Source organism: Excalfactoria chinensis, chromosome 2 (assembly GCF_039878825.1).
Source record: "Excalfactoria chinensis isolate bCotChi1 chromosome 2, bCotChi1.hap2, whole genome shotgun sequence".
Lineage (NCBI taxonomy): Eukaryota > Metazoa > Chordata > Aves > Galliformes > Phasianidae > Excalfactoria > Excalfactoria chinensis.
Genome location: NC_092826.1, coordinates 82721264 through 82744950, shown reverse-complemented (window position 1 = coordinate 82744950; position 23687 = coordinate 82721264). Strand labels below are relative to the sequence as shown.

Below are 23687 nucleotides of genomic sequence, written 5' to 3'. Positions count from 1 at the left end.
TTCACAGAGAATAAGTGCATGTTGATTAAGTCCCTTCTGGAAACACAAATGAAAGCAGCAAGAAACAGTTCAGCTCCCAGGAGCATTTGGTGCTTCACTGCTCTGTGAAGGATGTATGTAGGTTACGGATTCATCCGTATGTGCGTAGGGCAGCCAGATATCAAAGTGGCTCACCAATGTAGGTTACTAAGCAGGTATCAAATGGAAACAAGATTTACAAATTATCACGCGACATCTTTATTTGAACTACTGCTCTAGAAATAGAAGTCTTCTCATCTCATTGTAATTTTTCTGAATCATCCATTTTCTTGCTAAAACTATTTTCTATTTTAAGCCCCTCATTTTTCCTAATGCTTTGTGTTTTTCTCGACTAAACTCAGACTTCATCACATCATTTTGACTAAGTCAGCTGTCTAGGCAAAGCACTTTGTGAAATACATGCATTATTGCAGCATACTTAAGAAAGATGAACCAAGGTCATCGTATGTCTTCATTGAGTATAAATTCCTCGGGGTCATTAGCAAAAAGAACCATAGTCAGGTGGTTTATACCACAAAAGTTTTCAGCATTATTCATTGAAAAGCACGCTGTTGTTTGAAACAATCCATTTTACATCAGCTTCATCTTTTTCAACACAATTAGAGAACAGAGCCATAGCTAAGCACGTACTTGTTTTAAAAAGATAAACGTAACTTAATGCATAGATTTGAATAATTCATAGCTGACTATGCACTTACTGTTGTATCATTCTTATGTGATCAAAATGGCTTTCTCTCTTACCAGCATGCCCTGATCCACGGGACACTGTTCTGTACTTACCAGTTAAAACAAAAATTCAAATGACTGTATATATATTTATACTGTTTAGGTATATGTGAGAGACAAAGAAGGCAGAGACACCTTATTATGTGTTTCTATCCTTAGGTAATACTGAAGTTTAGGCAAATTTTGACAAGCTTTATGGAAGATAAATGTTTTCTGACTCAAATACATTTAATAAGATTTACACAGCATTGTCAGGAATATTAAACGCATTTCATTTTGTGAATGTATAGTCTGAAGCTGAACTGTATATCCCAGAGGAAATGGTTTCACAAACTGTATTTTGGACACCACAATTTTTTACTTATCTGTCACAGATTCAATTCTTGTCAAGAGCAAGATACAGATACTCAACAGCTCTCCCATATATGCAGAGCAAACTAAGGCCTTGATTCAGTTGCTATTGTACAACAGTCCACAGAGTAATTGAAATCAATTGTCTTACCAGTCAAATCAGGAACTAGATGGGCAAAAAAGAAAGTAAGGTTATTTCAGGTCAAGAATCTACTAAGTTGAAGTTAGAGACATGTTACAATGGCAGAAGAGGCTTTCTAAAGCTTCTCCTATTGCTGTTTTGCTGAGATCCTATTGGGCATGGTCCTTCCTCTCAATTTCAATTCGGACAGGAGGATCAAGCCTTTGGTGGATGTTGGTGGCAGGAATTAAAAACTTCAGTAACTCTAAAAATGCATCACAGATTGGTAAAAAAATGATGCCGGAATCTAGAAATTTATTTATGCAGAACACATATAAGTTGGGTTGAAGCTGAAAGCTGTTTGCAGCAGGTAAAAATTACCAACAGAGGTTGCAAAAACAAGGTTACATGGAAATCACACTTCTTTCTGTTTCTTCTTAATCTATCGTAAGTCTGGTAATTTATCAGGGAAAATGAAGGAATGCTGGCAGTACAAATGATATCTTAATAATCATATTATGACAAAGGATAGATTTCCCTTCTAAGAGTAGGTTACAGATAGATGTTTTAAGTACCAGATTTTTTTTTGCAATCAAAAGCCTTAAGAGTGTAAATGAACCTAATGCTCTATAGTGTCTTCACTAAAACTGAATAAAAGATCTGGGAATTAACAACAGTTTTAAGCTGCTAGAGGGAGAGAAGCTCAGTAGCTTTCTCAAGGTCAAACAGCAAAATAACTTCTGGCTTCCATTCTGGTACAGAGAGACAGCTCATTTTTCTTTGGCCAAAACTGTAGCGCATTGGAAAATCAGTGATTTCAAATATGAGTCTTTAGATGCTGCTAGGCTATCTGAATTCCAGGGACCCCATCTGCAAAAACAAACAAACAAACAAAAAAACCCCATCCAGATTGCTAGAGGGGTTTTTCACTCTTTCTTTTCTTCATCCTATCTGTCCTGGTTGAAGGAAGGATTGTGAAGTATAAGATCAGTTTAACAGACAAAACGTGGGATTGATAGGAACTGCTTATGAGTGTGTATATCAGTGGAATTTAACAAACTTGAGATTCTACTCTATCAGGAACAAAGAAACCAGACACAGGGGAGAGAAAATAATATAGGAAACAATTAAATAAATGGAGAGCAGGATACTAATCTGTATTTGTCTATGGGATTCTCATTTATTAAGGAAAAGAATCCCCGAAATCACCAGACTTGGAATTAATATTAAATGGAGGAGGAAGACTGTTATTCTATCATGTAGGCCTTTTTCCAGATAAAGACTGATCAGCCTCAAGATTTTTGGCCCCAGAGCAGTGACCCAGTAGTGTGTTATCTCAGAAGGAACAGTAAAGCTCTGGACGTCATTGCCTATCTTATGCATGCAACAGACACGAGCACATTATTGAATTTTAAACAGAAGAAAGTAGATCTAGGATCTGTGCAGTCTTAAAAGGCTTTCAATATTTCTGGGCTGAAATGCCCAACGAGAGATACTGAAATATGATTTCCATTGGGTTCCATCCAGATTTTATGCAATTAAGGGAAAAGAAGCACCGTCAGAAGCATTAGAAAAAAGCAGTATTGGTATAACTAATCTTCTCCCATGTTAGATGTGTGTATCACAAAAATCTGCACAGGCCACAGTGTCACTCAGAAAAGTAGTTTAAGATTTGAACAGCAAATGTCAGTTCCACAGACCCTTTTGTCTGTCAATGCTATCAAATAACAATAGCTGCAGTAGAGAAAACAGTCATTTCCTGTTTTATCTCCTGTGAATAGAAACATTATTGATTTGTTTTGACAAGGAGAATAACAGAAGTACTCAATACTTCATTTCATGAATGAAATAACTAACAGTTAATCACCCCAAAAGGCTATGAAAAACCAACCGCAATATCACGAACTAGTATTCATTTTAATTTTTAATGTGAAGTATCAGTGCCACAACCTCTTTTACTCTCTTCTGCAGAGGGATGCAACTGCATCATATTAAGGCATGAATCCTCGTTTATTACATTATTAACAAGCAATACAGCTTTGAATTCAAAGTAATAGTTAAAACCAAACAGCATAACCTTCTTTAAATCTTTAAGCGTACTTGCAGACGTAAATTTGATGGATACCTAGAAATTGGAGCATTTGTTACCGTGGGGCAACAGATGCCACAGTGAAGTCATACTCTGAGAGATTTCACTGTGCCTTTTGCACACAATGTGAGCCAGACTGTGAGGTCAATATCCAGCCTGTGGTGGGGATGGCATTAGCATTGCTGCCACAAAGGAGCCTCTGGGAGACACTGCTATCTTCTGTACTCAGTGCACCATGATCTGGGCTGATGCATATGCATCTGAATAGCCCTGCTAGCAATCTGAGAGGTAACTAGGTGATCACTGGGCACAGGATGGATTATGGATGCACTTTCTAATCCTTCTGCTACAGTTCTTTTATCGATGGGAACAGGAATCTCCATCACTGTCCTTATGGTTTTCCCCCAGCAGAGGTTTTTGTCAGGCTGCAGAAGCATTAGCCCCCTTGATCTAACTGCAGAGATCTCAGTATCCTGGAAGTGAAATAAGCCGACAGAGGAGGACAGCCTCTGTTCCTCTGACTATTTTTAGTGGCAGCAAGGAGAATCTGCCATCCCTAACAGAAATCCTTTTAACTGTGCAATATAATGAAGGTAATATTATCACAAAGAGATACTGGGGCGAGTCATTAGGCATTTTGTCCGTTTGACCAAATATTTTAGCTTCCTGTATAACAGAAGGATGATCTGATGTGCCTAGAACAAACTGGTTACAAAGCTGCCCTCATTACTAAATAGAATGTCGTTTTTGGACTACCTTCTCTATTCTGGGACTTGCTCAGTTTTCATCTGTAAGTCAAAATAATTTTTCCAAAGCTTGCTGATCTAGTCGTCTATGAGGACAGCTTGCATTTATGCAACATGCTTCACTTATTCAGACTACTTGAAACAGCATTCAGAGATGCTCACAAGTGACAAAAACAGCCCCAAGGTGGGTAAGGCACTTCTGATTAAATGTACAACCTTCCTCCAGATGCAAATACATAAGAAGGGAGCTGCTGTGGAATGGGTTAAACACTAAATTTAAAGTCACTGAAATAATTTAAATAGCGCATTAAAGCCCCGCTAAGTGACTTGTACAAAGTACTCACAGGTTGTTTTGAGCTAACTGGTAATACTAATCAGATGTCCTGGTTGAGTTCTGTTTTAATGCTCTTTTCTGAATCTTTCATTCCCTTTAATTATTTTATTTTATTTTATTTTATTTTATTTTATTTTATTTTATTTTATTTTATTTTATTTTATTTTATTTTAAGCAATCCACCACACAACCAGAGCTCTGCAGTTATATACTCTGCAGTATATACTGCAAACCAGCCATGTTCTTCTAGCCTTTTCTACACTAGCAGTGTAACCTAGCAAGGATGGGACAAAGGCTCAGGAAATTTGGCCTTTTTCACCTTTCTGCCACACAGTTCTCTAACAAGCCTGGAAAAGCTCTTCCCGTCTCTGTTTCTTCAACAGTGGCTCTGCTCTGAAGGTGCTAAATCCCCAGAGAAGGGGCTTGATTCCAGCACTGTCAATATGACTCCGGTGTTAACATTGGTACTGAGGCTAGGAGGAAAACAGTGCACATTAATACAAAATTTTAAAAGTTGATCCATTACCTTTCTAGTCTTTGCATGGTCATGGCTAGTGTTTTGTTCAGCTCCTCTATCATCCGGCACCCTGAAGGGTGTATGGGCAACGTGCTGGACCCAGAAGGCAGGTGCTGGCTGTGGCTGCCATACTGGAGCTGATGCTGGTGAGCTGCTAACTGGGATGGCAGGACAGTGTGATGGTGCTGAGTCAAAGGCTGCTGGGAGCTCTTCTGTGTGGAATAGGATGAGAGAGAGGAGAGGTCTGGCCCCCCTAAAGGCATGCAAATCATGACTTTCTTTGGAGGTAGTGGAGGTGACAGTTTAACTGGCATACAAGGCAGTTTCACAGGAGCACCAGGATCTAGAACAGAAGAAAGAGAGGCCCTGGTGTTAATTTTCATGGCAGTAAGGTGGAGATCGGAGTATCTGCCAGGGTAAGCAGGTACTGAGGTTGCTAATCAACACAGGTGTGTGCTTCCCTTCCCACATGTGACAAGATAATTCTGCATACCTTTCATTCAGCACTCTTTTATTTTTTTTTGAGAACTGTTGTTTTGCAGCACATCTGAGTCTCATAAAAACATCCCAGGCTTGTACATGCCCCTTATGAAGCACAGTAAGTAACGCTTAACAAGGCTTGTGGCACACTTTAATACCTTGAAGCACTAATCCCCCAAAAACCAGCCCTGAGAAGTAAGCACAACCTCTCCCACTCAACAGGCACTTAACTGGGGAGCGCAGTTTGGAGTCTGAAGTTATGGGCTGACTCACCACTATCCCTGCTGGAGTGAAAGCTCAGGCATAACTGACCCTTCCCAGCCACTGCAGTGCAATTACTGCAAGTCACCTTTCTTACCGCTTTGTAAGGTGCAAAAAATCTGGTGTCAAAAATTACATTAAGAGGAAACAAGATAGGGTTTGAATGTTAAACAGGAGTGAACTGGAAAAATAAGGGATACAGGAGGAGAAGATAGTAAAGGGTAGAAGATAGTTAAGATTAACATATTCTTTTACAGAAGACTTGGCAGACACTTTCCTAATCTTAACCTTTTCAACTCCAGGCGAATTGAATCACATAGTTGTTCTGTCAAGCAAAGACTCCCCTGGTTTCCATGGAAAGTCAATGGGAGGTCCATAAACAAACATCTCTGCCTGGACAAGGCTGCAGGATGCAGATTTTTGTAGCTGCACGGTGAAATGGTTTCAAAAGGGAGAAGTGGTAATGGGAGGGCTTGGAGCTCCCAAAATGTGCATGGGGAATGACCACAGAACATTCTAGGAGCAAAGAAAATGATAATAAGTATATATATTGTGAGCTGCAACTGTAGATGTCTTTTGAAAGAAGGCCAAACCCTATTTGGCATAGAATCCCACCCCAGACATTCACCTCTGCAATGTTCTGCATGCTTGGTGGCTTTTTGTTGCTTCAGTTCACACTTCTTGCTGTAACATGGTAAAGGAATTGAAGGGTCAGAATCTTCTTATGACCCAAGAAAGCTTGGCAGTAAGATGCTGCTTCCTCTAGTTTCAAATGCCATCACTCTCCCAAGTAATATCTGATTTTTGAAGTCCTTTTCCAGATGGATCTTTTTAGTGTTAACTACCCTTCTCCCTGATCTCTTTATCCTTCCCTCCTTATGGACTATCCTGGACATTGCTTGCTACTAGTATTCATATCTACTAGCCAGGGTGCACAAGGTCAATACCAACACTTATAAGCTCTAATACTTCTTGAGAATGCTTAAGGACAGTAAGGTGGAAAAAGACTGTGCATGAGGCCAAGCTCATTCATGGTATTAGACATTTTTTAGTGCTAGTGCAGTGAAGTATCCACTTGATACTGGTGTTACACTAGAACAAGTAAGCCCACACAAACAGCAAGCCTTCCCTTTCTCCAAGAGACTAGGGAGGCAAAGGGTGTGCAAAGATGAAACGGAGGCATGGCCAGGTAGCAGTCTTTCCAAATTGTAGAGTAGGATAGTTACAGATGTGAGAACCCAAGTCTTTCTGTTTTCAGTGCAACATCACATCACAGAATCATAGAATGGCTTAGATTGGAGGGGACCTTAAAGATTATCCAGTTCCAGCTCCCCCAAGATCTCCCCAGAGCATTCTTTTCAACAGGCTAAACAAGCCCAACTCCCTCAATCTTTCTTCAAAGGAGAGGTACTCCAGCCCTTCAGTCATCTTTGTGGCCCTCCTCTGAACCCACTCTTATAGCTCTGCATCCCTTCTGTACTGGGGGCCCCAGACCTGGACATAATTCTCCAAATGGGTCCTCACAAGCACGGAGTAGAGGGAGACAAAACACCTCCCCTCTCCTTGCTGGCTACTCCTGTTTCAGTGCAGCCCAGTATACTGCTGGTCTCCTGGGCTGCGAGTGCTGTCAGACTGCTGCTTCATGTCCAGCTCTTTGTCCAACAGAACCCCTAAGTCCTTCTCCGTACAGCTGTTCTCAATGAGTTCTTCTCCCAGTCTGTACTGTTATTTGGGATTGCCTCAATCCAAGTGCAGCAGCTTTCACCTTGTTAAACCTCATTAGATTCTCACATGTCCACTTTTTGAATATGTGTGGGTCCTTCTGGATGGCATCCTGCCTTTCTGTTGTGTCAACTGCACCACTAGGCTTGGTTTCATTAGCAAACTTCCAGGAAGATCTGCTCCCTGATCTTCCCAGGCACAAACATGACATTCACTGGCCTTTGGTTCCCTGTGTCTTCCTTTCTCCCTTTCTTGAATATGGGAGTGATATTTCCCTTTCTCCAGTCACCAGTCACTTTGCCTGATAGCCACAAACTTCACCTGACAGACATGATATCTGCTCAACGTTGCTTCTCTTGAAGGCAAAATATTTTGATGGCTCCATCAATGCCGAAATCTAACTCAGGCGACTGCCAAACAACAGGTCACTGTCCTCTCCACTAAAGTAGACTGTCTGCTGTACAGTAGAAAAAAAAAGACTTTTAAGATCTTCTTGGTAAGCACAAGTCTCCAAGTTACTGTGTTTTACTTACATACACATTAGTTGTGTATATCTTCTCTTTGTATTCTCCATAAAAGAATGCCTCATCTTCAGTAGAAGATAAATAAGAAAAAGGAGTAAATTATAATAGAGACCTGAGAGGATAACGTTCCTATGGGGTTTGTAGTAACAAAATGTGTTCATACATTTGTGCTTCAGGCAATTTCACTTTGGGAGCTGGTCCTGAATTACAAAAATTACCGTAGGATACTCATTTCCACATTGAAAAGTGCAGATCTGTCTGTTAGTTTTGGATTCATTTCTGCTGCAGATTAATTAACATCTTCACCTGACAGTGTCTGTGCCACGATACCCCATTATTTTTTTACATGATATACAGAGAGAGTTCAAAAGAGATTCCAACTGCAGGTATCTCCTGCTTCTGACTAAAGAATAACCATGAGGCCTCCCCTCAGTCTCCTCTGCTCAGGGCTGAACCAACAAAAAGACTTCTTCAGCTTCTCCTTATATGTCTTGTCCTCTAAACCCTTCCCCATCTCTGTAGCTCTTATATGGACTCCATAATAGTCTTATGCCCTTCTCACACTGCGGCATGTACCCACAACTGTACCCAGTGCTTGAGGTGAGGCCATACAGCACAAAACACGGTGGGACAACCCCTTCCCTCACCCAGTTGGCAGTCTTGGGCCTAAGGCACCCCAGGGCATGGTTGGCATTTTGGGCTGCTAATGTCTAAATATAGCCTTGAAAGTGAACCACAGGCATTATATCCACTTGTCTATCATCTACATTCAAAAGAATTATGTGTGCCTGTTAGAAAAAAAAAAAAAGAAAAGGCTAAAGGGAGAATAACTGCAACAGAAGGAAAGTTTGATCCATTCACACAGAAACATATCAATATGTCTTCACTGTCATCAGTAACAGTGACAAGCCCTGCACTGAAAATTAAACAGAGTGGACTGATTAGCGTGCTGAACAAATGGGACTTTGCTCAAATCCATGGGTTCCAAACATGCTACTAGAAATGGCACTACCATTCTGGATTAAAGGACAGAATGACTTGTCCACTGTGCCTAAAAGAGACTGCATTTTAAAGTTCTTCCTTTTATTAATTTTACAATATTTATGATATATGAAGCAGAGGTGGAAATGCTTATTGTCTCCAGTATGGAATATCCATCAGACATTGACATTTGTAGATGAATAAGTAGCTGGGCAGGAGAAATATGAGCAAGGAATCTGCGATAACTGTCTTCTCTGTAGAAGATTATACTAGAGTTTTAAACCATTGCACAAAACACTAATGTGACAGAAGAGAGGCAAAATGTGTGAAGCCAGGTGTGCAAGTCTGATTAATCTCTTTTGGATTAGATTCTTCACGCTCACAACAATAATGAGAAATTTTGCAAGATTCTTGTTCCCAATAGGGTTGTGACCACTCAAAACTGTACATGGTTAGGTAATCACTGTGTCATAACTACGAAAGAGATGTCTGGGCATTAAAAATGTTATGATAATCTAGGGACTCAGTCCCAGCAGTTCAGTTAAATTTGGTCCCAGGTGGTGATTTCAGTTCTTCTTTAATATTCAGTGAAATGAAGGGGCTGCAAGCATTGTCCTAAATGCCTGAGCACTGCATGCGGACATCGCAAAATGAAAACTGAAAGAAATTCTGCCCATGGATTTCTCTAATAATGATCATACTTGAAAGCCAGCAGGGAACTCTCTAGGAGGTTATCAGCCAACAGGAAATGCAGAGCAGCGGATCAGTGATATCAAAACAATTAAGAACTGCATTCTTCTGCTAGGTCTGCCTATCTTGTGCTAGGAAGGAATTAAATAATGATTAAGAGAGGCATGCTGCTTTATTCCAACAGTGTAAAAAGTAGAGAGGGGCTGTGATGGCATTTCCACGCCCAGTACTGAGAAAGCGCTGCTCTGTGCTGATGCAGCTTTACCAAGAGCATTGGGAGATGGTGTGGAGAAAAGTACCAGCATTTTTGTGGCCCTCCTCTGGATGCACTTTGGCAGGTCTACATCTCTCCCGTACCAAGGACTCCACATCCAGACTCAGAACTCCAGGTGAAGCCTCACCAGCACAGAGCAGAGGGGCACTTTCACCTTCCTCAACCTTCTGGCCATGGTTCTTTAGATGCAGCCCAGGATACAGTTGGCTTTCTGCACTATGAGGGCACATTGCTGGCTCATGTCTAACTTGATGACCCTTAATGCCTTAATTTCTTGCTGATGAAGGTGTTTCATTAGGACTGACTGCTTATTTCCAAAAATTATACATGGCTAATATGATTATCACCGGAGAACACGAGGCGTGGAACAACACATTCTTGGATCATGAAAGTAAATGGATCCTTAAGAATAAGCTTAATGCTTTTATTTACAAAGTGTGTACAAATGAAGCTTTCTGTTCTAGCAGGAATACCTTAACCAAATCTAAACCTCAGTTCTTCTCTCCTGCATGTACAAGAGTTTGTCCATACGCACATACAAGAGATCAGTAGTGATCGAGTGAGAGATGAATAAAGCCTACCATGAACTAAGAGAAGTCACAGTTGTATTTCACTTTAATTGGACAGTCGTCACCATTAAGCCATTGTTTTATGCTTGAGACTGATTCCACTTCACACAAAATTGCCAGCTGCAAAAAAACCCAGCCAGCAGAAGCACCCATCCTGCAGTTCTTCTGCTATCTTCCATGAAAGGAAGGTTTATGAATGACGGGTACTTAGTACCAGAGGTTTTTCCTATAACTTAGTTTTTTACCTACACTATTCCTTTTTTATTTTTATTATTTTTAAATATTTTCTTCATGTTGGCCTCATTTTTGAGCTGATTTTTGTAATTAGAATGAAGTGGAAGGTAACAGGAACCTGTCAGTTCCCTAACCTGAAGTTATTAATACTGCCACCTGGCTTTCCAGGCTGCAGAAATGCCCATTTGGTTTGTAGTATAAGACAATTATGTGTAGATTTTGGCAGGCGAGAAAGCAAAGAGATTCCACATAAAATGAACAAAACTGTACAGAACAAAAACGTGTAGCCATCCAAACAGAAACATGTAATATGTACAGTTATGAGAGAAAACCAGAACGTATTCTTCCATAGTGAGCTCTTTCCTAATATTTTTCTTAACCTACATAAAACAAGTATTAACTTCCTTGAAAAAATAGTACCCTGAATGTATTAATGAAAACGGAACAGTTTTTGCATTAGCCCTGAAAAGACTGAATTAGCATTAACACCAGAAGAGCAACCCAGTGAGAACACCAGGAGCTGCCCCACTGCAGAGATGAACCGCAGCTTGCCTGGAGCGTGGGATTTCAAGGTGCTACATTCTGGTATGTGACTGAAACTATGAGCAGACTGTTCAAAAGTTGCAAGCAAGGACTTAGGGAACCTTTTTTGATCTGCGTATAGGAAATAATTCTCTGTATTGGTGGCCTAAATGACAGACTGGAGAGAAGAGACCAGAGGATGCAGGCGGCAGGAAGTGTGAGCAGAGAGGCAGAATGGCAAGAAGCCATGGCATAGAACAGCCTGTGTAAGGACAGGGGGGCAAGTGAAAGAGAAACAAGGAAAAATATAGGGTGTGTGCACTGGGACCTGCCCAGATGGTGGTTGAGAGGAGACGTGAGAAAGAGAAACAGCAGAAAGCAAAATTCTCCCTCTCCTCTCAACCTCAATGCCCTTTATGATTAAAGGCATTTACAGATATCTAGTGTTTTCCTGGTATTTTCTTTCCCATCAATGCGCATTCTGCAATTTTTGTGGCAATGGTACATCTTGATAAACAAGAGTGAAGGAAATGCTGTGCCAGCATTAGGTAATTATGTCTGAGAGGGGAAGAGTCCTGAAGCCACCTTGATGATGGTGTAGCCTGATGTGATACCTGCCCTAGGTACAACACACATACATTACCAGTACACACAACAACATGGGCGAACATCTTTACAGAAGGACACAGAGCACCTTGCAATAAGGGTAGGCTTTTCCTATAAGGGAAATGGTAGTGCTGAGGGTCTAGGAACACCAACTTACCAGTTAAGTGGCTGGCAATCCTGGCAATAGGTTTAGGAGGCAGGGCAGGGGGCTGTTTGAGGAGGGACAACTGTTTCACTGGGGTGTCCTCATGGTCTCCAGGGAAAGCAGCAGATTTTTTGGGGGGAAGTAGCAGGACTGGCTTAGCTGTAGGATCTTGGGACAGAAGGACTCCAGATTCATTGGATGTGGGGCTCTCTTCAGACACTGGAGGACACAACCACATCATAGACGCAACAACGTTACGAGCAAAGCAGTAGCGGATACGGCCATTGTAGAACGTGAAAAGCAGAGCAAGAATGAAGGTTAAGACTAATAGATTTCACTCAAACATTGTATAACACAGAAAGAAGGAAAGAAAGAAAGAAAAAGAAACACACATCTACACAACAGCTGAATTTCCCATTACTTCTGACAGAAGTCAGCTCCTGTATGCCAGCCTGGGACGTATTCCCACGTGTTGAATACACATGTATAAAATGTTACATCCTAGATGGTCTATCACCACAGCTTGCTCAGGACCACATATGTTAGCAGGTAGACTTTAGATTTATACTGTAAGCATCAAAGCACCTCACAAGGGCTATTCCATTTCAAAGAGGCCGTGTAGTTCGCCTGATCACAGATGGGCACTTTTGCTAGTCATTTTTCCTCACTTGATCTTCCTCCATGACTTTCAGAGCCACACAGAACGAGGAGTTAGCTTAGATGTACAGATTGTTGTCTCTCTTTATGGATTGACAATGAACCATATATAGCCTCATCTAGGGCAGTGCAGCTAATTACTGTTGTATGATGTGAATGTCACTGAACACCACATGGCGAGTAAAAGACATACCCCAGGGTTTATAAATGCTGTCAGCCTCCTTGAGCTCATAGGCACACCTGAGAAGTAGCAGGAGGGAAATCTACAGCTGTAAGTCCACAAAATGCAGAGAGTTTGCTTTACTTGCAGACTTCACTTGTGTAGAAGCAGCAGATACTGCTATGCTGAGATAGCAAACATTTTTGTAATCTGTTTGCTGTCATCTCCTTCCCCACCAGAAGACCCTGGTCTTGACAGCAAGGTCTCCTTGAGACTACACACCAAAGGTTAGAGGTCAAAAACTTGTTTCAAACATCTTAAAGTTGCTCTGGCACAACGAAAACAAAATGTTACCTGTCCCATCCATGATCTCTGTGGTTGGGAGCACCTCGTATGAGCAGGGTTCCCCAGGTGCTGAGCCTGTCTCCAGTTCTGCTAGGGCTGGCAGGGATACCTGGCTGGAGCTTAGTACTTGTCCAGATCCCAGAGGCTGCCCATTCTCCAAAGCTCCTTCTTCATTTGGTATGGAAAGTTCTCCATCTGTTCATATTTGAAGGAAAGCAAAATGATAACAGAAGACACATAAAAAAGATGCAGAAAGAATTTAAAGCGAATCCTGCTTTATATTGTTTCTGAGTGAGAAACCTGAACTAAACTATTGTATGTATGTAGATGACAGGGATAACAATCAAAACAATATGGTTTGGATCTCAAAAATACAACTCATGTTGAATAATTTTCGAATATATCTCACTGATGTTCTGTCTGTAACAGTTTCACAGAAGTGTGACAGCATTTCATTTGCCCGACAGGGTTGTTATGTTATATGATATGTGATGTATGCATTATGTATTATTATAACTGGCCTAAGCTGGATGGTTCCTGGTCACCCTTCATCTGACAGAGTGATAAAATCTGTTTTTCCCTCTACCTTTGCTTAAGCTGCAAACTGAGGAATGAGAATGGGCTGGAACTGAAGCTATCAAGCTTTTTTCTTTAAAAAAACAAACAGAAACAACAATACATGATTTATATTTTAATAATAATTATAACAAACATTATTCCCTTCCACCATTTTTTACACTATTAGGGGCACAAACAAAATCACAGAAGTACAGTATGCCACTATTTTATATACTAATTAAACTACTGAAGTCTCCCAGCAAGACCGAGAGTATAAGTAAAGGAAAGAAGAATTTCTACAGTTGCCTGGTGAAGGTCTTGATATTGAGATAAAACAGATTACATTTTGGAAATCTCTTTTTTAAAACTCTTTATTAATAACTGACCCATTTGAGCAAACATTTCTGGATCAACAATTGTTAGCTTTTTTTTCCTATCAAATACCACTTCACATTAGAAATAATATAGAACAGAAGGGTGGGATCAGCTCATTCTCCACAGCATCAACCCACATGATTTTTATATCAGAACTTGTTATGCACAGCCCTCTGGCACCTAGAGGCAAAGACTACACAGATATCTCAATTACAATTTTATGAAGTGTTCTGTCATTATGAGTGGAAGCCTGAAAATATAACCAGAATGTGACCTGTAAAGCAGAAAGCCCAGCAGGCAGATAAAGAGAGCCTAGTGTTACCACACATTCAAATTATCATTATTTTAAATGAAATTCAGAATATCCGGATCTAGTTCTTGATGCTGGGGCAACTGTGACTAGCCATATTATTGCTCACTGTTACATCACAGCAGACTGAAACTCTATCCGTAGCTTTTGGAGCAATCAACTGAGCTGGCAAAAGGTGGCAACATTAATCAAAACTGAAGGTTTCAGCCAACTGTTCACAGCAAAGCTTCACTGTAGGTGCTTTGGTCATTCAATACAAACCATTTTATTTCCCTAGACAGCAAAGATCAAACAACAGTTCAGCCAACATTTAAGCCAAATGTTTTTTTGACTTAGCTGTTTCTGTGGAAATACTATATATCCTGTTCTTGATTTGCTTCCCTTTTATAAACGTGCCCCTTTACAGTGTTTGGGATAAAGGCTGCTGTTATCTCAGATGCACGGTTTCATGAAAGACCATAACTACTCACTGGGCAGAATAACTGCTTTTTTGAACCAAAGACAGTGATTATATCCCGTAGTATTTAATAATTTCAGCACAGGACTAAATTTAACCATTAATCTTACCTAAAAGAAAGGTTTTTTCTTAAAGGATATCTACATACTTTAATGAAATGAAATGCCAATTGTAACATGTTGAGCACTTCTAAATCTCACTGTCTTAAATGAAGTTTGCACTTCTCAAGGTACATTCAGCATGGCTGAAAAAGTCAATATTCGAATCACCTGCTCTTTTTTTTTTATTATTTATTTTTTAATTTTTTTTCCAGAAAAAGCAAAATGTGAGATAAAGTTTTGACTTTTATTTTTTTATCATAACCAGCATGACAGTTCTCTGCACTGACAGCATCACCTATTTTAATCTTCCCTCTAAATATCTCTGATCTTCATCTAGACTCTAAAAATCATCCTCAGATTGGACTGAAATGATCAGACGTGACACAGAATCATGACTGAAACACATACCCTAAATCTGAGCTTGCTTAAAGCTATGCAGGGAGCTTCTTAAAACAGAAAACAGATCAAAGACAGATAAAATCATCATTTGTAGAGTGAAGAATCTCTCAGTGTGAATTAATCCTGGATCAGAGGCATGCTTGACAATCAGATATAAAAGGCAAATTAATTGCTATTTTTAAAGCACTAAGAGCTATTTTAGTTAGCTGACATGCAAATGAAAAGAATTCTAGTAATGCAATTATGGTATATATATATAGGTGAATCAATTAGTTTTAAGGAACTGGCTAAGAGCTTAAAGTTAATTTTGCACATTGATAATGTAATCTTTTGTTCTCACTCTTGCTAAATCCTTTGCTGTGTTTTCTCAGAGCCTGCTGTTTCTCACTGGAGACAGATTTTCCTTAAACACATGAGGTTTTTTGATAAAGCAGGTGGAGTGCAAGTCAGTTTGATCTGGAAGGGACCAAAGTGAACAACATGAACTCTGCAGCAAAATGAGCACATGAAGGATGCTGTCCTGCTGATCATGGGCAACGGAAGAAGCAGAACCTCAGAGAAAATTCTCTGATGCAAAAAACTCTACCCAGACTTGTTGGTTCACCTTTGCATATGAAAACAGCAATATGAGGTGAAGGCTCAGAAATGCAGAGATGATATGTTCAAGAGATGGATCCTGGGAGCTTGTTTGGCCTAGCAACTAGACTGCTCGCCCAGCACCAGTCTTATCTACTGAAAGATGAGGGTTTGAGCTCTCAGCTCAGTGCAATTCTTAGACTATCACAAGTCCACATAGGCAGATGGAATCTACTCCACGGTACTAAGGGAGCTGGCAAAAACACTTGACAAACAACTTTTCATCATTTATCAATGGTCCTGGTCAACTGGCAAGGTCTCAGATGACTGGAGTTTGACTCCCATTTACAAGAATGATCATAAGGAGAATCCGGGGAATGACAGCTCTGCCAGCCCGACTTTGGTGTTAGGGAAGGATACGGAGCAGATTATCTTGCCCAAGAAGGCCAGCAGCATTCTTGTTTGTATCAGTAATACTATAGCCAATAGCATTAGTGAAGAAATTGTTCTCCTGTACCCAGTGTTGGTGAGGCTGCACCCTGAACTGTGTTCAGTATTGAGCCCCTCACTACAAGACAGACATCGAGGCCCTGGAGTGTGCCCAGAGAAGGGCAGTGAAGCTGAGAGGGGTCTGGAACACAAGGCTTATGAGGAGCAGCTGAGGGAACTGGGATTGCTTAGTCTGGAGAAGAGGAGGCTCAGGGGAAACCATCCAGATCTCCACAGTGACCTGAAAGATTGTAGAGAGGTGGAGGTTGACCTCTTCTGCCAGAGACAGGATTAGAGGGAACAGCCTCAAATTGTGCTGTGGAGGTTCAGGTTGAATATTAGGAAAAAAATTGTTTTCAGAATGAGCGATCAATCATTGGAACAGGCTTCCCTGGGGAGCAGTGCAGTCAGCATCCCCAGAGGTGTCCAAGAAACATGTAGATGTGGCGTAGCTTAGTGGATGAGATGAAGGGAGGTCTTTTCCAACCTTTATGATTCTATCTATGATTCTATGATTAAGCACGGTTTGTACTCAGGAACTCATTCGCCAGATTCACTTTTGGGTACTTCTTGAAAATGAAGCAGCCCATGTGGACAGCACCTAGCTGATACAGACTGATCTTTTTGTAGTTTCATTTCTTTGGAGCTCTGCCTGCCTTATCACAATAGATATTGATTCTGAATACTTTAGAATAGAGAACTTCTCGTATGTCTGAAAAATGACAAGTTCATGAGCTCCTTCCACAGGTAAATCACTAAGGAAGTTGAAATGATATGGAGAATTCTACATCCCGTGTTACTTTCCATTTCTAGTTGTCTTCAGTACTGGCCTGCTCTCAAGTAAGAACAAGGAAATTATTCTTGATGGTGAAGCAAAGGAAGGGTGGGGCATTTCCAAGCCTAGGCTAAACAACACTGAGCTCTGTTGTTTGTGGTTTTTCATTGACAGAACATTTTCAAATCCTGTCTGGAATTAGGTAATTTGAAATAAGGGTTTTTAAACCAAATTTTGTTTAGATGGACAGTACAAAAATACGAAGATGAAGATCACCCATGCTTCCTCGAAGAATCATTGTGTTATTATCTCTGAAGCAAACAAGCAGTACATACATTCAGAAATTTCTCACTACGGGAAAACCTGTTTGTGTTCAGATTAAAGAAGAGGTATCAAAATACTACCAGTATGTATCATTCTTTGACTGGTATTGTAGCACACTGGGTAACTCTAAAGACAGTCGCTTTTGAAACAGCTACAATTTGATGTGAAAGTCAAACCTATTCATCTCTGTGTTTGAGCTCTTGGCTCTGCCAGTCCACAAACTATTAGAACAGCAGGCATCTAATCAGATACTTCTTCAATGTACTGTTTTTCTAAAAGTAAAAGTACACTGTATTTGAAAAAAAAATGCAGCGTACTTTAAAAATAAAAAGCACAGCAGCCTTTGCCTACATTTTCAGAAGATTCAAGTTACAGAACATCTAAAAGAGTGGAAAGTTATTTGGGCATGAGTTTGGACCTTGCCAAGAAATGAGTTCCTTGCACTTCAGTCTAGAGTGGTTTCACTTCAACAGTTAAAGTGTGAGGGTCACCAAAATAATAAAAGCATTTATCATTTCCCAAAAATAGCAGCTGGAATGCATTGACTCTCCGATGTGTGAACACTGTGACTTACTGCGCTCTATTAACTTTCACCTGCTGGGTGACACAGTCACCTAAAAAGCCAGCAAATCCCAAAGCAAACAGGTCTGTGTGTCACTCTGAACAACAGGAGATCGAGCTGTCTAATTCTGGTTTTCTTCAGCACAGATGATAAAGTAACACTAAATGCACTGCACTTTCAGAATCTCTCTCCTTACATCAGTCTAGCTATAGTTTCCTATATATCTATACATCTATAGATATACATATCAGTCTATAAATATATAGATATAGGTATATAGATAGATATATCTTTCAGTCTATATATAGTTTCCTTCAATCTGTTTAAGAAAGAAAAAGACAAAATAATCACTCCTCAGCTTTGGTCTCCTCTTTGGAAAGGCAGACAGAGATTTAGCATTATGGTTCCACCTGTTGTCTGTGCAAGATGCTTCTTGGTAGAGAAAGTATAGAAACAATCATCCAATAAAGCTTCCTGCTATGAATTGCAGTGCTTCCATGAAGTACTGGAGATTAGCTATCAGGAAGTACAAGGAAAATGTTACTTCTGCTGAAGGTTTACAGCACGATATAATACCCTTTATGAGAACTATGCTTGTCCTATTATAGCAATGAAGAAAATGTTACTTTTCCTCTACACATTTTGCCTTACTTATATTCTTACATCACATGTGATCAGCATCACTATACTTCTGCTCAACTATCTTCCCCTCTGGTCTGCTTCTTTCAAGGAAGGTCTCCTTGAAAGCTTTATCACTTTCTCTGTTTGTAAACAGCAGGAAGTAAGGCAGAGATACTGAATTAGTACTCTAACTGTGTTGGCTGATAGTTTCCCAATTCTTGCATCTGACAATAAAAGTTTGATGTCTCTATGTCTTGTACTGAAAATAGGAAAAGGCAGCATGTATTTCATACTAGGTCTTTCTGATATGAAAAGGTGAAAAATGAACATAAAGAGAAGATTTTTCATTTGTTTTCATGATGAGGACCTCCAGACAACGCAACGTCTACTTTACCAGGAAACACAGAAGATTACAGACTACAGATTAATTGCATGGAAAAAGCTGCAGCCCTTTGCAGCAGAGAAGGGAGAGTTTCAAGGCAGAGAACAGGGTCAGATTCCACAGGGGAGATATTATTAAGGATGCCTTTAGGTGAGAGTAGGGATGACCAGAAGCTGACTTCCAAGCTCCCCAGGGTGCTGAACTGGGAGCCTTTCTGGCAACGGAGACATCTGGCTGCATATTCAATTCAAGTCACAGTCCAGAAAGTGCGAAACCCAAGGCACCAAGAAAGGAAAATTTTGCCAGTTGTGGTTTCTAGTCTGCACTTACATCTCGGAAGACTTTCGAGATAGCTAGCCATAGTGAGAGCTCCGGCGTTCTTAAAGGATTAGAAAGCATCTAGAACAGGTTATGGATGAAAACCATAGAAAGTAATCACAATTCACACATGGATTTTGTTTGGGTTAGTAAATTTTTACATCATCTCTTCTTTCCCAACTAGCTAGATCAAAGTAGATTTCAATGGTTCAGATTTTATAAGATAGATTCTATTTAGAAAAACTCTGGAAGTTAATAACTTCACTTGACTTCTACCAGGTTTTGCTGTGGTATTGTTAAACACTTCTAGCCTTGGGATTAATGAGGCATCAAGGCACGTACCTAAGTTCTATTGAAATTAAAATGCAACCTTGGCATGCCTTAATACAATTTGCTTAATTAACTGCCTTAGTTACTGACAAGAGAAGCAGCAAACAAATAAAAGCTGGAGTTACATACTCACAAATATGTAATATATACCAATTATTCATTATGCTATGTGTGTAAAATAATGGTGTTTTGCATAAGTAATACATCACCATCTCAACAAATGAATAATTCTGAATGGGGAAACATCATTATTACGTATTCTGAGTTGTTTCATGTGTTCTGTGTTCATCACACAATCCCAAACCTAAAAAACTTAAAACCATTAATCCTATAGTGACTCAACCAGAGATAATAAATGCATGCACAGACCCATTCCATCTCCCTTCAGTCTGGACGCCTTGCTGTTTTGCAGCAGGTGACTACCACACAATGTTGTGATTTATAATTTACTGCTTTACATTTCTGATTAGCCTTCAAGTTTATTTGCAAGATCCACCAGGAGATGTTTGGAGACCTTATTCTGTGCAGTTCTGCCATTCCAGATGGTATTCTCTGTTCTTAATGTTTTGACAAAGTGAGATCTGACCATAAAACTACACGGGATGTCTATTTAACATTGTGAAAAGAAGAACACTTACCTTTATCAAAAATTTCCTTTAGCACTCCTCGTTTTATAAGCTCCTCTCTGCTTTGCCTCATTGATATCTTTCTTTCCAAAGCTGAAAGCAAAGGAGAAGGGTGATTATTAACAGAAAAGAAAGGAAATGTTTTAAAATGCTTTTTCTCCACTTACAGTCAGTGGCAAACGAGTGTGTCAAAAAGCCCACAGAACCATCTTGCTCTTGAAATAAAGCTGATAGAAATGTCTAGAGACTGACTCATTTGAGGGCATGTCTCAATTCCCATTGCCCAGTTTGGATACATGACCCAAGCATTTCCTGCTTGGGTCATGAACAAGTAGAAACAGCAAAGAGAGAACAAAATAATAACGCAGAACCTAGTGAGAGAAAGATAAAAAAGAAGGTAACGTGAAAGATCACGAAGAATGAAAGACATGGATGTGGATTGTTCTCTGGCCATGGAAGAGGACTGGCACTGCTGATGCCCACAAGACAAGACTGGTTTGCCACTAACTCCAATGAGAGTAGAACAAAGCGTTTGGGATAGTGCCAAAAATGAGCTGTTTAATGGAGTCTTCTCCCTAGAGGAATGTTTTCCCTAAAATAAGTACAAACAAATGATACTCCATGACAATAATTTAACACCAGGTCTTGACAGCCTGGGTCCTGTATTTGCTGCTTGGAGACTGTGGTCACCAGGGCAGTAAGATGACAGATAGAAATTTCACATTTGTTTAGTTCAGCAGTAATTAAAACAATGTTCAATTAACCAAAACATCACAAAGGACATGGATTCAGGCAAATTGCTGAAAGGCAGCAAGCAAGGGGCACGAGAAGTGATGTGCAGGAGGGGCTGTGACTGTGTGTGCTCTGTGAGAAACAAGCTCGTGCTTGCCAAAAAAGAGGCACAGTTAAGGGTGAATCGCTTCTGCCATATGCTCCCCTATCAGACACAGCGCAGATGCACACACAGATGAATCGGGACTTTGCTTCTTCAGTCTGCCCAAGGCAGATTTAAAGCAAAAGGGGCTCCAAAACACTCTGCCCATGAAAACACGAGGATGTAGCCTTCTCCGACACTACTGGCTGTTCACTGTTCCCAGAGGGAAACAATACACTTGGTGAATTAGCTGTGCTTACACTGACACACTGCATTCACTGCAATTTGTTTGCTGTTAGAAACGAGTGGCTTAGCACGAACAAGGCAGCGCTGATTTAAAAAGCACTCAATTCCATAATATAAATTTAGGTTTCTCTGTTTTTAAAATCGGCTTTGAACATGTATTCTTTAGGACTAAGAAAGCCAGCAGACACAATCTGTAACTAATAAAACCCCTGCTTTCTTCTGAACACACCCTCTGAGCTTCAACATCAGTCAGAACTACGGCAGTACAAGCCCCATCGGCCAGCTGTGTGGTACACTTTTATTTCTGAGGCTCTTAATGTAACAGCCCAGTTTAAGAAGTGCTTTAGGCACCTCACTGCCTTTCAACGGAACTTAGATTCCTAATATTCTTTTGACAGATAGACATCCCAACAATCAGCCTGCGGAGTTGCCTTGTAGACTGGCTGTCCATCTGCCTTTTCCTTGCATCCAAGCAGACTGTTCTGGTATGGCATTTAAAGCTTCTTCTCTAAGAACAGCCACCATCAGTCCCTCCAAAACAAAAGAAGTCAGAACAAGCTACAGCTAACCCTTGAGCTTTCTCCCACCACACAGATCATTAAAATCCTGTCTTTAAAGACTAATTTGGCCTTAGCAAACACCTTTTCCAACAAGTCCAGGAAAAAGTAATTTTCCCTGAATGCAAACAGAGCAGAGCACTCAGCTTGTGTTGGCTGGAGGGCAATTAATTTGGGCAAGCCAGCAGCAAAGCAGCAGTTTCTGTTCGTAGGCCAGCAGCACTCTTCACAAAACAAAGAGAGAGGCAGATTTTGCTATTTCTGAACTTCACCAGAAATAGCAAAGTAACAGATTCATGTTTTACATACAAATCCGAGCACGATTGCAGGGATATAACCATATGCTATACACAAGTAGATAGATTTCCATACGAAATGCTGGGTTTTCGTATACCATACACAAATAAGCCATGTGAGAATGGGTGGGTAGATCAAGCCATCGAAGTCAACCACTGAGGAGATGAATGTGTCTGTCATTTTGCACAGGCACTGGCACACACTGGCATTCCTCATCCCACCCTTCTGCCTTGTGAACAGTCAGCTATGTAGTTAAGCAGCAGAATTACTGCTGACTTCATGGCCAGGCACTCCCATTACATTACAAAAGCAGCAGTAAGAAACCCAGTAATACTTCCGGAGTCTGAGTCCTAAACAGGGCCCCCTGGATATTATGCAGAAGCAGAGGAGTAACTTTCCCAAGATTATCACTGAGCAACATACTCAAATATAGGACAAGAATTCTCAGAAACACAGGTTATTTTGCAGTTCACCTAGCAGTCTATCTAAATTTTCAGAAGACAAAATACATAGGTTCTTTCAGACATCCCCTTTTAGTTGTAATCTGTTTCTAATCCAGAATGGCAAAAAGAAAATCAAGCCCCCCGTAACCCAAATCAAACCACACCAGTTTGAAGCTTAGACGAAAGCAATCTTTTTTTTCAGTTTCCAAATCCTTTCTAAGTAGGCATAGAACTGAAAGTATTAATTATTTTCCTACTAAGCCAGTTTTAATTAATAAGATATTTAGAGGAAGGGCATGCTGAGCTAAGAGCAGCACTGAATGATAATAACAGATGCTATACTAAAACGATGGAACATGCTGCTTTCTCTTATTACAAATCTTCCTCCCGAACAAGTCTTGCACATTTAAATGTGTAAACTGCTATACTACTGCAGGATCAAGAGCAAAAAACAACCAACATACAAGTGCCTAGATGCAGAACTCATTAGGCTCTAACAGCTTGTTCAATCAAATGTTTCACTCCGCCCGGATTTCTCTGACAAGGATTGCCAGTTCTTTTACGAAGGGTTTTACTTTCAAGCAGAAAGCTGATGCAGAACAAATTCATTCACTTTCAATTGAGAAGGGATCCATTCACGGTAGAGCATAAATTAAAAAAAAAACACAACTCTGAATTAATCCTCGATTCATGAGAACCCTGTAAATTCTGCGATGGGAACAAATAAAATATAATTAATACTTAACAAAAGACGTATTGCTTCATTAGTGATTTTCCTGGGCGATTAACCTCATTTTGTTCATTTGTACAATCTTCCAGGAGATTAGAAATAAGCATTAAGCCTTCTTTATGGGGACTGCTTATACCAGAAACCGGTTATCTTAACAAATACATCCGTTTTCCAATAGATACTGTTACCAGCTTCTTTAAGTGAGATGTCTGTATTTTATGACATAGACGTACAGATTTTGCCA

General features: G+C 40.2%; 1 protein-coding gene across 22 annotated transcripts in view; it reads right to left on the bottom strand.

Annotated features, from left to right (window-relative positions):
* PHACTR1 (phosphatase and actin regulator 1) overlaps positions 1-23687 on the bottom strand; it is a 283166-nt gene that overhangs the window by 50967 nt on the left and 208512 nt on the right. For 11 of the 22 annotated variants that reach the window (XM_072329542.1, XM_072329537.1, XM_072329544.1 and 8 more), the window contains 4 exons: positions 20309-20389; positions 13103-13288; positions 11944-12150; positions 4933-5266 (listed from right to left, as the gene is read on the bottom strand). In XM_072329542.1, the coding sequence (XP_072185643.1) occupies positions 4933-5266; positions 11944-12150; positions 13103-13288; positions 20309-20389 (808 nt within the window). The remainder of the gene's footprint in view (positions 1-4932; positions 5267-11943; positions 12151-13102; positions 13289-20308; positions 20390-23687) is intronic. The other 11 variants (XM_072329549.1, XM_072329546.1, XM_072329552.1 and 8 more) reach the window with 1 other exon arrangement.